Raw genomic sequence first — 15,464 nt, 5'->3', positions numbered from 1 at the left:
AACTCTTGCAGTCAGCACTTAGAATCTCTGAGTTGATTAATAAGGTGGGTTTTGGACCTGGAATTTCAGGGTTCATATCCTGAGGTTGCTACTTGCCTGAGGTGACTTTGGGCAGGTAACTTCTGCCTGCCTCAGTTTCCTCATCTGTATCTGGACAGGGTCTGGAACTTAGTACGTGCTCAATAAATGCCAGCTGCTGGTATTGCTTTCTATTCTGGGTCCATCGATAAGCAGCAGAAGAGCTATCCTAACTCTATTGTTGGGAAGAAGAGTTAAGTTGCCAAAAATAGCTTCATGGAGCTGAAACAAAGAAAAAGGATGGAACTGGGTCAGCATTTTATAAGTGGATGACAGAAATTGCACTTAAATACCATTTCTTACCTTTCTATTCAAGGAAGAGGATTTCTTTATAGCTAATAGGTTGGGGTGTGTCCCCTGGAGGTTTTCCCTCTCCTCCCTCCTACCTCCTCCTGCACTCCTCTCCTGACTCCTGCCAGGCTGGGATGAGCTGGCTAGGACGAATTTCTTGCTTCATTGGACAAAGCAAGCGTGAGGCTAATATCTCCCCTGAGGCCAACAGGGCAAATCTGACAAAATAGAAACTTTAATCGTGGGCAAACTGTAGTTTTAAAATAGTTTCTTCCTTTGACATATTCAGGATAATCCCCAAATGATAAAGCTTATTGTCACACAGATTTGAAAGGCCATGGGCAGGTCATGTTCCCCAGAAACTTAATGTCTTCAGTGCACTGAGGGGCCTTATATGACACAATGATGTTGCCCCTCCACAGTGCAGAAAAAAAAAAAGCATAATGAGGCATTTCATTTTTCCGGGGTAATGGGCTCTATTTCTAACCTCAACCATTTTAGCAAGATTGAAATGTATTTAAAAAAGTGAATAAGAATTCCTAGCAAAATTTCTTTGTCTTTAACAAAAATTCAAATTATATTTAACACAAAATGAAAGCTAAAAAATAACACCCAACGTTGGATGACACAGGTAAACAGCATACCTTTTGTTAGTGAGTATAAATGACATTACAGTGCTCATAGCCTTTGACCCAGGAATTCTGAGACTGGCCCATGGGCTGAGTCCAACACTTGGCTTGATTTTGTATGGCCCTCAAGGTAAGGAAGGTCTGTATAGTTTTAAAAGGTTTGTTACAAGAGGAAAAGGAAGAGGAGGAGGAGGTGAGGAGGGCAGAGGAAGAGCACAGGAAGGAGGGGGAGGAATGGAAGGAAGAGGAGACACACTGCTCTACAAAGCCTAAACTTTTACTCTCCACAAGTTTGCCTCTCCACAAGTTTGCCTACTCCTGATCTTATCCTATCTAATAAAAGAGAAACATGGTAATTGGCGTACGACCGCTACCCTTCCCATTGACTAATCAGGGTGATATGCAAATTAACTGCCAGCCAAGATGGCGGCCGGCAGCCAGGCAGCTTGAAACTAACATGAGGCTTGCTTGCTTCAGTGACGGAGGACTCCAATGTTCCCCGCCTGCCGCTGCAGGCCTCTGAGCTGCAACTCTAAGCAACTATGTAACAAAAATAGAAGCTAAACAAAACCCCAGATAAACAAAGTCCGCCGGGCTTCAGCCAGCAGGGTCGCAACATTGTAAGCAAAAGCCAGAAACCTACTTTCAGCAGCGGAGGCCTAAGAGCTGGACCAAGCCTCAAAGCTAAAGCTGGCCCAGAATTAAAAAAAGAAAAAGAAAAAAAGGAGCGGTTGGGAGTTTCAGTCACCCCCAGCCTGAAAATAGCCCTCAGCCCCTCACCCAGACTGGCCAGGCACCCCAGTGGGGACCCCCACCCTGATCCAGGACACCCTTCAGGGCAAACCAGCTGGCACCCACCCGTGCACCAGGCCTCTACCCTATGTAGTAAAAGGGTAATATGCCTCCCAGCACCAGGATCAGCGGAGCCGCGAGGCCTCGCGGCACCGGGATCAGCGTGACAGGGGGCAGCGCCCAAACCCCCTGATCACCCTGCGGCTCTGTGTGTGACAGGGGGCGGGGCCACAACCTCCCTATCCACCCTGCTCTGTTCATGACAGGGGAAGGTGCCCCAACCCTCTGATCAGCCCTGCTCTGTGCCTGATAGGGGGGAGCTCCCCAACCCCCTGATCGCCCTGCGGCTCTGTGTGACAGGGTGTGGCACCCCAGCCCCCTGATCGGCCCTGCTCTGTGTGTGACAGGGTGCGGCGCCCAACCCCCCCCCCCCCCCCCCACGGGCCCTGCTCTGTGTGTGATGGGGTAGAGCCATAACCTCCCCATTGGCCCTGCCCTGAGTGTGAGAGTGGCGGCACCCCAACCCCCTGATCGGCCCTGCTCTGTGGGTGATAGAGGGTGGTGCCCCAACCCCCTGATGGGCCCTGCTCTGTGCGTGACAGGGTACAGAGCCCCAAACCTCCTGATGGGCCCTGCTCTGTGAGTGACAGGGGGCAGTGCCCCAACCCCCTGATTGGCCCTGCTCTGTGCGTGACAGGGGGTGGCACCGCAACCTCCCCATTGACCCTGCCTTGAGTGTGACAGGGGGCAGTGCCCCAACCCCCCAATCGGCCCTACCCTGAGCGTGACTGAGGGTGGCATCACAACCTCCCGATTGCCCTGCTCTGAGCATGACAGGGGGCGGCGCCCTTACTCCCCAATTGGCCCTGCTCTGAGCCCGACCAGGGGCTGCACCTAGGGATTGGGCCTGCCCTCTGCCACCTGGGAGCAGGCCTAAGCCAGCAGGTCGTTATCTCCCGAGGGGTCCCAGACTGCAAGAGGGCACAGACCGGGCTGAGGGACCCCCCTCCCCCCCGAGTGCACAAATTTTTGTGCACCGGGCCTCTAGTCTATATATATAAAAGCCTAAGCGACCATTACGACTGGACAACCAGATGACCAGCCAGTTGCTATGACGTTCACTGAACACTAGGGGGCAGACAATCAATCAATGCAGGAGCTGCTCCCTGGTGGTCAGTCCTCTCCCACAGCCAACTTCCCGCAGCCGGCTAACCTCCTGCGGTCCCTTCCCCTGGCAGGCCGGCCTGATCCGAACTGGGCTAGACTGCCCTGATTGGCCCCAATTGCCAGCCAGGCCGAGGGACCCCACCTGTGCGCGAATTTGTGCACCAGGCCTCTAGTCTAAGAATAATCCAAAACATGAAAAGTCTACATGAATAAGGATGATCTTCAACAGTAGTTTTCTAGTAGTTCAAAAGATTGGGAACAATCTAAGTGCCCAGGATAGAAGAGTGGTTAGGTAACTATTCAATAACTCATAGAAGAGGATATTTACCACAAGTCAAGGGATGGCTAGTGAGGGTCATGGGTCTATGACAGGGGTGGGCAAACTTTTTGACTCGAGGGCCACAATGGGTTCTTAAACTGGACTGGAGGGCTGGAACAAAAGCATGGATGGAGTGTTTGTGTGAACTAATATAAATTCAAAGTAAACATCATTACATAAAAGGGTACGGTCTTTTTTTTCAATAGTTTTATTCATTTCAAACGGGCCGGATCCAGCCCGCGGGCCATAGTTTGCTCACGGCTGGTCTATGACCATGAGTTTTGCCCACCTTAGGGACACCTTTACCGACTACCATGGCTCACAGGCATTTTCTTACTTTTTAGTGTTCAATGCAGTTGCTGGATAAGCTGCACATTTAAAAATTTGATGATATTCTGCCTTAAACACGAAGATCTTGATTTAAGAAACAGGCCCTGATAGTGCCTGATACCTGTGCCCTTGCTTTTAGGACCTTCATACCAGGGAGGTGACGCCCAGCATCACAGTCTACTTGAGAGGCTACTCTTTTCTCTCCTGCTGGCAGCCAGCAGGCTCCTTCCTCCACATTCTGCAGAGACTGCTGTGGGTGCGGTTGGGTGGGATACTTATGTTCTTTAATTGATTTATACATCTTTCCAAAACTGGACACAATAAGGCACATTACATTATCTCCCTACATGGGACTCTTGTCATAATTTCTATAAAAGTCAAGCTTCAGAAACATGACCAGGAATATTAACTGGGTCACATTTTTGTTTTATTGAAGAACATCAGATATAGTTTACATTGTTTGCCCTTTTCAGAGAAAGAGACAAGGTCCGTTGGTTTAGTCTTTCCAATAAAGAATTTGAGAAAAATCTCCTAATCCAGACTTTGTGCAGGGATTTCTCAGTGACTGAGCAAAGCACAGTGAGTCCAGATCAGATCTCTCCCGTTACTATAAACCCTGTCGTCATCTCACGGTGCTCATATGATAATATCTAAGCTCCTTGGTGTGGAACCAGGTCTCGTCATGGTCTCTCCAGCCTCACTGATCACAGGACCCTTCCTTCAACTGTGCTGCCAACATGTGACCCACTCTTGCTTTCTTCTGCATGTTCAGAACTTACAATTTATATGTCACCTTCTCAGAGAGCCCTTTGATGATAGTTCCAGAAAAGCAGAATGTCAAGTTCATTCCCATGATCCTGTTTTATTTTCTTTATAACACATTATTTGAAATTATCCTACTGGTTTGTTTGGTTGTTAGCCTCTTTATTCACCTGTGTGTGCATGTCTTTATGTATTTATCCTCCCCTTTTTCTTCCTCACTAGGATGAATGATTTTTGAGGGCAGGGACCCAAATCCCCAGTACCTAGAACACTGCTTAGAAGAGAGCCTGGCATGCATTAGGTTCCCCAAATCTTTTTCCATCGTGGCAGAAGACACCTTCTTCAGGACCCAAAGGTCACCCTCCGAGACCTCCTCAGGTAGAGGAGCACATCTCCTCCTCTGTTCTGACAACACAGCTCTTATGTAGCTTCTATGATCAAGACATGCATCAAACCCTCCACTAGCCTGTGAAGAGCCTGAGGAGGCAAGGACTGGTCTCTCTGCATCCACAGCTCACAGTCTGGCTTCTAGTAAGGGCAGATTTTTGTTGCCTGAATGAACAAAATAATAACTCCAAAGTAGTTTCTCAATGAATACTCCTCGTGTTGAGTTGACTCAAGTCTATAATTTCTCAATTCCTTTTCCTTAAAGAGAAAGAAACAAAACAACACACATTGCTATATCCATTACCTGAAAATTGTGCTATATTTATTAACTCAATATTAATTGTACTCAAGTTTAAAAATATGTGAGTTTAAGAAGAGGAGTAGTTTGACTCATATTTGGTTTAGCCTTTTTCTTTCTTATTTCTCTGTTTTAACTTGATACACAAACAAAAACTGTAGAAATTGTGAATGCATAGTACTTCTGGCTGTTATTCTGCTGCTAGTCACCTCTTTCCCTCATTAAAGTTATTTACAGTGCAATGGAAAATGGAGTTCTTGAAATAGCTTCAAAAAGTTTATTTCATGTTTCCATTGGATGAGTTTGTATTCAGGCAAGACACCTCACATACAAAGAAACAGAAGTTAATCAGAATCGGCTACACAATGGTTGTCATAAGATAAGGTTAAGGTAGACATTGTTCACAGGTTCAGGGATTAAGATACAGGGAAGATGGGGAGATTGCTCACTCATTCAATGCTTTGTTCATTCATCCATGTGCCCATTCATATATCACTTATTTAATTATACCTCCATTGAATAAAAAAAGAACTTGGAGTGAATTATGCTCATGAACAAGCATCAATGAGTTTTAAATAGAGCAACTAGCTTGAGATGGGTGAGGTTCACAGGGGCTCAATTTCAGATGGGAGCTGATCTCAAAGAAACAACCACATTTAAGGCTGTGAAGTTGGACCCAGGTTTGGATACCAGCTCTGCCATTTATTCTCTGTGGAACTTTGGGTTTTACCCAACTTCTCAATTTTCATCAGTAAAACTAGGGGGTGGTGGGAGGAATCCCCCTTTTTTTGTTGTGGGAATTAAGTAAAGTAAAACTTGTAAGAGATTGGTTCAATGCCTGGCAATTAGAAAATGTTTAATAAATGTCAGCTAAACCCAGTTATGGGTACTTGAATGAGTAGAATTTAGCTGCTGTGGTGACAGTCAGCTATTTTTTTGAAACATCCATACCTCAGTCAGAAAATAAGTTGATTTGGAACTCACTAAATAGTAGCTCTAATAAGAAGAAAATAATAGCAACTAGCATCTATTGAGCACTCACTGTGCACTATGCTAACCATTTCAATAGATTATGTCGTCTATGTTGCCCAGCCAGTAGTAACTAATGAGGATGAAATTTTAATATCAACTACTCTAGTCATTCATTCTCACAGTCTTACATTAGAAAAGTGGCAAGTGTGCACAAGTATGAATAAGTCATCAGTCCATTAGTTACTCATGTCTACAATTATTTTGGGTTCTTCTACTTAGAAAACAATGGCCTAAATGACATTTTCACATTATGATCTTGGACCTTTCCCAAAAACTGGACTTTAGACTCCAAGGCCACACAGCCTCGTTTTCACCATTTGCTCTTTGGAATAGGAACTGACTTCAGCATTGCCCTCAGATAGCAATCTCACTGTTAAGTGATATAATTACTGATTAGGTTTTATTTCCACTCATTTAATGAGGCTTCAGTCAAAGAAAGAGATGGAGGAGGAGGAGGAGGAGAAGGAGGAGGAGAAGGAGGAGGAGAAGGAGGAAGAAAAGGAGGAAAGGAAGAAAGGAAGGAAGGAAAGTAACAAACACCAAAAGCCCCAAACCTTGCTTTGAGTATGTTCTGCACTGTAAGTCACAGGTGGGGGTGCTTTTCAGCCTTAAATAATGATATAGTTAATAAAATGTCCTTTCCTCCTTACTGGTTTATCCAGATAAAACGATATAAGCCAATACAAGAGGGACAGGTTCAAATGGATGCTTGATGGAAAACATGAGATAAACTTTTGGCCAAGGCTCTTATAAATTGCCTGGGGCTCTTGATGCTATATTTAGTCTTCTGATTTCAAGTCCACATCATAAATACAATAACCTAGAGGAGCCTGATGTAACTGATATACAAGCTACTGCATGTCCTTGAGGGGTATAAGTCACATATCAACAACAGCTATTCTTGTTTTTCTGCGTCATTCCCTCCTCAGGGAGAATTTTAAATCATCTGTGGGTAGGCAGTTCAGCCAACTAAGTATAAAATCTTTAACTTTCATAAAATAGATTCTGTGCAACTAAAGTAAAAGAGCATAGGAATCTCATTCTCCTTTTTGAGTATTTTTCTCTCTATTTTATTTCCCTTAACATAATAACCAAAGTCATTCATCCCAGAATAGACTTACTATATGCTTAATATATACTCATATCTTCAGAAAATATTCAGCAATCATTGCCATGTACCACATCTTTATGCTAAACACTAGGGATAAAACAATGACCAACACAGAGCCCCTGGTCTCCAGGAACTTATAGTCTAGAGAGGAATACTGATAAGTAGGCAAGCAGTATGAAAGTGCTAAGACAGGGAAGTACTAGAGCAGTGGTTCTCAACCTTCTGGCCCTTTAAATATAGTTCCTCATGTTGTGACCCAACCATAAAATTATTTTCGTTGCTACTTCATAACTGTAATGTTGCTACTGTTATGAATTGTAATGTAAATATCTGATATGCAGGATGGTCTTAGGTGACCCCTGTGAAAGGGTTGTTCAACTGCCGAAGGGGTCGTGACCCACAGGTTGAGAAACACTGTACTAGAGAGACCAGAAGTACCAAGCCTGAGTATATCTCTATTGAGTGGGGGTATGCAGGTATCAGACAAGGATTCCTAAGGGTGACATAAAAACAATTTAATATCAGTCATTTACTAAAAAAATATTTATTGAGTGTGCCATGCCAGCATGGCCAAGGGAACCTGAGGAGAGGTGGTGAAGGATTAAGAAGACAGACAAAGAGAATACAGCTAGGGTTCGGTGGATCTCCCATGCCTGGATGAGGACACAGAAAGATCCAGCCTGTAAGCTGAGGCTTTATTTTATAGTCAGATCAAAACAAGGGTGTGGTCAACATGTTTACAATGTTCTTGTGAGTTTCACCTTGTTTTGGCAGCACTTGCTGCACCTCCCACAGCCCATTAGCTACCTAGGAAGAAACTAGGGAGAGCTATAAGGTTAAGCTTAATTATGCTAAGAGGGCTCTGCCCTCCAAGCTGGGACTTGTTTGTGGCCCTGCCACAGGTCAGTCCAAGGCTTAACCCTATAGCCATTCCCTACAATTGAGCCCCTTATCTTTAAAAGAATTCTCATAGACCCTGGAAATATAGTAATGAGTAAGACAAAAATCCCTGCCTCCCAGTAATTTATTGAGAGAGACTGACAATAAATAAGTAGAAAATAAGTATTCACTGTCATTTTAAGTAGTGATGACTGTGAAAAGAAACCAATGAAAAGTAAAGAAATTGAAATAAACTATTCCTAAAGAAATAGAAATAGATCTTCCTATTACACCTGAATCAAATTCAAATGTTTTACTGTCATCTACTTGAATCTGGCTCCTGCCAATGTCTCTATCTTCAGGTTGCTCTCCCAGTTGTCTATTTTACTGTGGCCAAGTTGGCATTCACTCCTGGTTTCTTAGTGAGCCAAGCCAACATCAGCAGAACCACCTAACTAAGCTCCTAGACACAAGGGCCGCACAAGCTCAGAGTTGTATTCACAGAGGTTTTGTGATTGTTTACTATAGGCATAAATTGGCAATAAAGAGCCTATTGGCTGGCTTCCTTTACTCATTTATTTTTGTATGTCTCCTATTCAAAAGGGTGATTTCTGACTGTTCCATCTCTTTCTATTTCTTTATTTATTTTTATGATTTATAATTTTTCTAGTATCAATTACTGTGTCAGTTAGGGCCCAGTCACAAAACAGGTCTTAGCCATTTGAGCAGAGGGCACTTATTATAAAGAATTGTGTAGACAGTATGGTGGGTTGAAAAAGTTGAAATGGAATCCTGGTGTATCACAGAGGTGGTGACTGCAGTTACCACTTTAAGGAGCAAAGAAAAGAGATTCAAGTAATTAGAACCTAGAATCTCAGAGGGGGAATCCCCCAGAGCCGGGCCTGGGCCTCTGAGGAGTTTCAGAACTTGGAGGAGGACCCTGAAGTTATTGACATTCAGACCTCTGCTGAGGAAGAACGAGGGAAAGAACAGTAGGGACTATGTTGGACAAATTGTGGGGCTAAGAACTGAAGGTTCATTCAAGGCTGTAGGCACATCACTTTATACTTACTATGTTGGGAAATTTATTTGACTGGTTTATTTCAGGAATGGGGTAAGGAAGTAACATATAAGATAACACTCAAGAAAATTTAGGATAAATTCCATGCAGGCATCTCTCACTTTTATTATTTCACTTTAAAACCAGTGTTGACACAGATGAACTGCCTACTGAACACAAATAGAAATTCAATGGAAATACAATGGCAGATTCCTGGAGCTGAGAGCCCATGACCCTTGAGCCCAGCACATGGGAAGAAGTGCAGAGAATGTCTGAACCAGACAGAACTTAATTTAAATCTCAGCGTTATCACAAGTTGTGACATTACTCAAGTTATTTAATTTCTCTATACTTCAGGATTTTCATAATTGGGATTATTACCACCATTGGACATGGACTATTATAGAGTTAAAATCAAAGTGCCATCATGCCTGCTACACCTATCAATGCTTCATGTTAGCCTCTCTCCTCCCCTAAAGCTCTGTATTATGATAATCGAGCATCACCTGCCTATTTATGATTTCTACAGATTATTTATGATGCTTCTCTTTTCCTCCAACAGATGCATATAGTTTGGCTCCGTTTGGGGTGAACTCATGGGATAGTCTCATGATCTGTCATACACCCATTTTGGGGAAATTCCAGATTGAATATTAGAAGGGTTAGAGGCTGGCAGACACATGTCTTCCAGGAGGACAATAGAGTCTCAATGAGAGTGATAATAAAACCATCCAGTATAGAAATGACCCCCTAATGACAAAGGGAAAGTGGGGAGCTTTGCAAATAAGATGAACATATACAATTCAGAAGATGCACATTTGCATAAACTTTAGAAAAGGGAGTTGGAGAATAAGCGTTTTTGTCATGATGATTTTTGGCATTTCCCAGAGGATTGGGGTTCCAACTCCATATGACAAAAATTGTACTCTGCGGCAAAAATGAAGGGCCTTTCATGAGATTTCCGAAGCCTATTGAAAAGACCTCTATTTTGACTCTTATCCAATATTTATCAGACATCTACTTCTCATTCTAGTGTGTTTTCCTTAGCAGACTTGCATGTTAGAGAGGACATGCCCTCGGCTAGTGTCATGGTTCATAGGCCAGGTCCTTCTCTCATTATAATTTACCAATTAATAATTGGTTTTCTATTATCAGCTGGTCCTGTGTAAATTTGGGTGATAATGTTATACTGAAGCTTACCCTGGGGCATCAAACTAATGAGGGCTAGTTTTCCATATCAACAACACATACGAGAATATGTTAAGGGATTCTGAAAGTCCTTCTCATCCAAAATTATCTTTCCCACCTATCTGCTATAATATCTGAAATGCTACTATTAGGTTTATGCAATTGGACTGTTGTTCCTGAAATCACCATCATGTAAATTCAATTCAATCTCACAAACTCTTATTGGGTTGACCTTTAAAACCATTGTGATAGGTGTTCTGAATAAAAGAACAAATGAAAATTAAGGCCGAAACCGGTTTGGCTCAGTGGATAGAGCGTCGGCCTGCGGACTGAAGGGTCCCAGGTTCGATTCCGGTCAAGGGCATGTACCTGGGTTGCGGGCATATCCCCAGTAGGAGATGTGCAGGAGGCAGCTAATCAATGTTTCTCTCTCATCGATGTTTCTAACTCTCATCTCTCTCCCTTCCTCTCTGTAAAAAATCAATAAAATATATTTAAAAAAAGAAAAGAAAATTAAGATGATGATAAAGTAATTTTACTCCAATTAAGAGCCGCAAAACAAATAGTAAGATACAATAAAAATTCAATATATCCAATACTCAAAGGAATAATAAAAGACTCTTATATAATAAAAATTCCAAGAGCTAAGTGATTAGTGGGTGCTAGAGTGACCAGACATATGACTTAAATTGGGATTTCAGAGGAAGACCAAGTAACCCATTAGTAGTCATCAATGATTTAGGATTAATCTGCTAATTAGATATCCAGTCACCTTGGGAAGAAGAGAAAGATTTAGAATGGAATTGATGCATTGCCCATGAAGCATCCATCTTATATAAAAACTGCTGTTTGAAATTTTAACCCTGCTATTCTGGCTTCTGTCTTAAATAATAAGGAAAAAAAGACTACTCCCATTTTAGAGAGGCCGTAAACTATGCCCCAGGCAGAGTTGTCAGTGCTGACACCAGGCCAGGCCTTGAGATATGGTCTCATGGCCCCATCCCAGCACGCAGGCCTTCTTTCGCAGAAGGCCCAGAAGTCTCATTCCAAATTTGGGAGACAAAGGACTGGAAAAAGTATAAATAAAGAAAGTTTCCTCCATGTTGGGGGCCCGGCATTTGAAAGACACATTTTTCTCTGGGCCTGCACAGAATTTAATAATAAAATGTAACTCCCTTTCTCTAAGCGAGGCTTGTTTTTTCTCCGGTCTTCTGCAACACCCAGAGCACTAGACAAAGAGAGTAGTTGTCTAGGCAGGAGGCCCCAGGACAAATACCTTGGAGGCTGAACTCTGACATAACCCGGAAGTTTTCAAGGGCACATTTGTTTCATGATTTGCACAGAGATGTCAGAATTTTGTTGAATTGTGACATTGGAGTTCCTTGGTGCACTTGAGCCTCTGAATAAGTATCAGAATGAGTAGGGGAATGGCTGGTGCATAACCTGCTAAAGTCCTTAGAAATCATGAAGTAAAAGGCAAACTGGAAATAGTCACTAGTAAGATGTTGGTAAGCAAATTGTTATGTATGGCATGTTTTTGTCCCCTGCCCCCCAAATTCATATGTTGATACCCAAACCCTATGTGATGATATTTGGAGGTGGAGGGTTTGGAAGGTAATTAGGGTTAAATGAAGTTATGATGGTAGAGCCCCCATAATGAAATTAGTTTCATTATAAGAAGACAAAGAAATCAGAGCCCCCTCTTTCTCTGTACCTTGTTGCAGATGCAGCAAGAAGTTCGCCATCTGCAAACCCAGAAGAGGGCCCTTAACAAACACCAAATCTGTCGGCACCTTGATCTTGGACTTCCCAGCCTCCAGAACTGGGAGAAATAAATGTTTGTTGTTTAAGCCGTCCAGTCTATGGTATTTGTTACAGCAGCCTGAACTGAGACACAAATCAATACAAAACACACTGAAAGGAATTTCATTCCTTCAACATTTTCCAAAGGAGAATTCACAACAGAGACTTGGTATTGCTTGACAGGAAGAGAGAAACTCTTGTTTTTAGTTTTCTAGTCAACTTAACTATGAAATTTTAGTTTTCAGTTTAAACTTTCTTTGGGTTGAAGTCATCATTACCAGTCAGGGGAGGAGGAAGCTGTTATGATCCATGAGGGACTCAGGAGGGCATCTGGGTCATTCTACCCTGGCATTGCCATTCTCTTCCTGCTGCTCTGAGAGGAAGGAGGCTTTGACGTCAGGTGTGGATGAGTCATCTTTCCACTCAGGGCCTCTGGCTGAAATTTGCAAGCTACCTTTGCAGCTGCTATTCTGTTAGTCATTCATTAAAAAAAAAAAAAAAAAAAAAAAGGCATATTGCAAAAGCTAAAGGGAAATGTTTGGATGAACAAGTGATTACATTTCTATTTTTGTGGCAGAGAACTTGCTTGCTTGCTCACAAAAGCAGCCTCATCTGGTACCAGGGACCCTAAGGGCTCTCAGTAAATTCTTGTTGATTGACAAAAGGATCTGCTGGATCCTTGTAAATCTTGGTGTTGAAGCTGAATGTTCAGATATGGTTATGTGGTTGGTATACAGAAGTTTGTGCTTACTTGTTCCTCTGTAGTGTGGGAGGTCAACTCAGATTCCTTGAATTCACATAAAGAAGTTAGGAACATCGCTGGCCCCACTCTCATGAACATTCTGAAAGGAAAATAAATAAGGCCCTTTCTGGAGCTTTATCTGCTTGGGCACAAATGGGATTCAATGGAAGGAAAGTTGAATAAGGATCTAAGAATTGTTCTTTGTTTTGCTCCAGGAAGCCATAACCAAGCTTTCAACCCATTTGACAATCTGCTGGGGAAAAAATTTCCTTACTTGCCAGCAATATAGAGGAACCCTCAAGAATGAAGGAAAAGAGGGTGATAAGTTTAGATTCCTCCAGCCTGAGGCAGGATATATCATTATTGCTTTTCTTACATTTAACTGATAGGGAATCTAAGACCCAGAGAAAGATGGTGATGTCTAGAAACTATGGCCTACACCTCTTTTCTTTCCCCTTTTAGTGAACTCCATGACTTTATATATCATCGATGACACTTATATTTTACCTCTAGCCTTAAGCTCCAACTACATGGGTGCAACTTTGTACTTTATACTTTCACATGAAGGTCCAATAAGAAGTCAAACTTCAGGTGCAAATTGGAACTCATGACTTTTCCTCAAAACTTGCTTCCCCTTTGTCTTCCTTAGGAGGGACCAGCATTTGTAGTTATCTAAGACAAAACATCTAGGAGTCATCCTCGATTCCTCTGTTCTCACTCCCTACATCCAGGTCTTCACATTTCTCTTTCTATTCCCTCTCTCCATGTCCAATGTCAATACCCTAGTATAAACCATAATCATGTTTTTCTCAGTTGTCAGCAGTAACTCTGAACTGGTCTTCTTTCTTTAACTCTTGACTTCTGTAATCTAGTCTCCCATATGAAAGTTAATATTCTAAAAATATTAATCAGATCTTTTTTCACGTCAGTTCTTGCTATAAAATATACACTGTCTTCCCATGGTCTTTGGGATGACATTGAAACCTACTATGGTGGCAGCAGGTTTTACATGGTCTGGTTTATCTCTTTACACTTTCCCTCCATGTTCTGGTCTCTCTCAATGTCCCCTATACATTAGTCTGATCCTACTTTAAGACCTTTGCTTTTTCTATTTCCTTTGCTGGAAATTCTTTCCTACCTTTTCATACTGCTGTTTCTTTTCTATCTTTTAGATCTCAGTTCTAAGGACCCTTGCTCAAAAATCTATTTCTGAATACTTTTTCTAAATCATTGTTTCCTGCCACAACCTAACCCCTATGCATCCCATCACTCAGTTTAACTCCCTTGTAAAATTAATCACAAATGGCCATTGTGCAGCTTATTTATTTACATTTTTATTGAATTTACACCATCTTCCTGCCTATTTCCAAGTAGGTTGGAAGCACCACATGAACAAGAGCCTTGTGTGCCTTTAAAGAGGTAGTTTGGAGCAGTGGTTAGGCTCTCACACTCAAGATAGACTTCTTGAATTCAAAGCACAGCTTTGCCACTTATTAGACATATGCCCCTAGAAAATTGTTTGACCTCCTGTACCCATTGGTAAAATGAAGGCAGTAAAAGACCCTGATGCATAAAATTGCGGTTAAGAGATCACTACCCATATGACATCCCTGGCACAATGGTACATACTCAGTAAGTCTTAGCTGTCACTATTGTTAACCACATATCAGCTTAACACACATTTGCTGAATGACCAATACATTAATTTTATGTATTCAAGGAAGGCTTCTGCTAGGTCACAGAACAGACTTAGAATATACATTGAAAAGGGTTTTTGCCTGGGGGCTGAAAAGTTGGGTTCTTAGAAACTGTTCGGAAGATGGCTGAGAGAGAGCTTCAGATGAGGAGGGAGGTGGGGCGCAGCATTTTGAAAAGGAAAACGGTAGCTATAGAAGCCCAAGTTCATTTAGTACTTATTCTGTGTGAAGTACTGTGACCCATTTTTCTATTCCCCCCTCCTCAAAATTACTGCTGCATTACTCTGAAGTTATATTAAGAAGTAGTTCTTAGGGTTCCTTGATACATCAACAAGCTAAGTACAGTGTTCTCCACTGCCCAAATAATCTTCTCATCATCTACCCCCATGCTGAGTTACCACTTACCCATCTTCAGCTCTCAACCACAATGCCATTTCCTTGAGAAGCTTCATCTGACATTGGTGGAACATTCTGGGGGTTCCTGTATAATGTGTTCATCATGCCACCTACCTTTCTTGTCTTGTATGTACCATAGCTCACATTAATTTACATGTTTATTTTAGTCTGTTCTCCTGACTAGATTCTATACTTTGTGGGGCCAGATTTCAGTCTTGTTTTTCTCACCAATGTATCTCCAGAGCCCAAAACACTGCTCCCCAATGGTTGGCACACAGGAAATACTGAATAAATAAGTGGGCATTAATACTTCAGCAGAATGAATCTGTCCCCAAACCTGTGACTCTTCTTTGAAGATTGAAAAATGCAAAAGCCAGTTTTATTTGAATTGACTTTTTGTGCTTATCAACTCCCATGCTTCTTCCTTCCTTCCCAACTGAATGTAACCCAAGATAATGATGAAAACAAAATTTATATTAAGCTCTAGAAGAGAAGTTACAGAA

General features: G+C 42.3%; 1 protein-coding gene across 3 annotated transcripts in view; it reads left to right on the top strand.

Annotated features, from left to right (window-relative positions):
* AP1S3 (adaptor related protein complex 1 subunit sigma 3) overlaps positions 1-12,635 on the top strand; it is an 84,270-nt gene extending 71,635 nt beyond the window's left edge. For 2 of the 3 annotated variants that reach the window (XM_036319329.1, XM_036319334.1), the window contains one exon: positions 12,048-12,635. In XM_036319329.1, coding sequence (XP_036175222.1) covers positions 12,048-12,158 — 111 coding nt within the window. In that variant the 3' untranslated portion in view covers positions 12,159-12,635. The remainder of the gene's footprint in view (positions 1-12,047) is intronic. The other variant, XM_036319331.1, reaches the window with a different exon arrangement.
* The last annotated feature ends 2,829 nt before the right edge of the window (positions 12,636-15,464 follow it).

Source organism: Myotis myotis, unplaced genomic scaffold (assembly GCF_014108235.1).
Source record: "Myotis myotis isolate mMyoMyo1 unplaced genomic scaffold, mMyoMyo1.p scaffold_m19_p_8, whole genome shotgun sequence".
In the NCBI taxonomy this organism is placed as follows: domain Eukaryota; kingdom Metazoa; phylum Chordata; class Mammalia; order Chiroptera; family Vespertilionidae; genus Myotis; species Myotis myotis.
The sequence above is the reverse complement of the archived record's forward strand: the minus strand, read 5'-3'. Positions and strand labels throughout refer to the sequence as shown.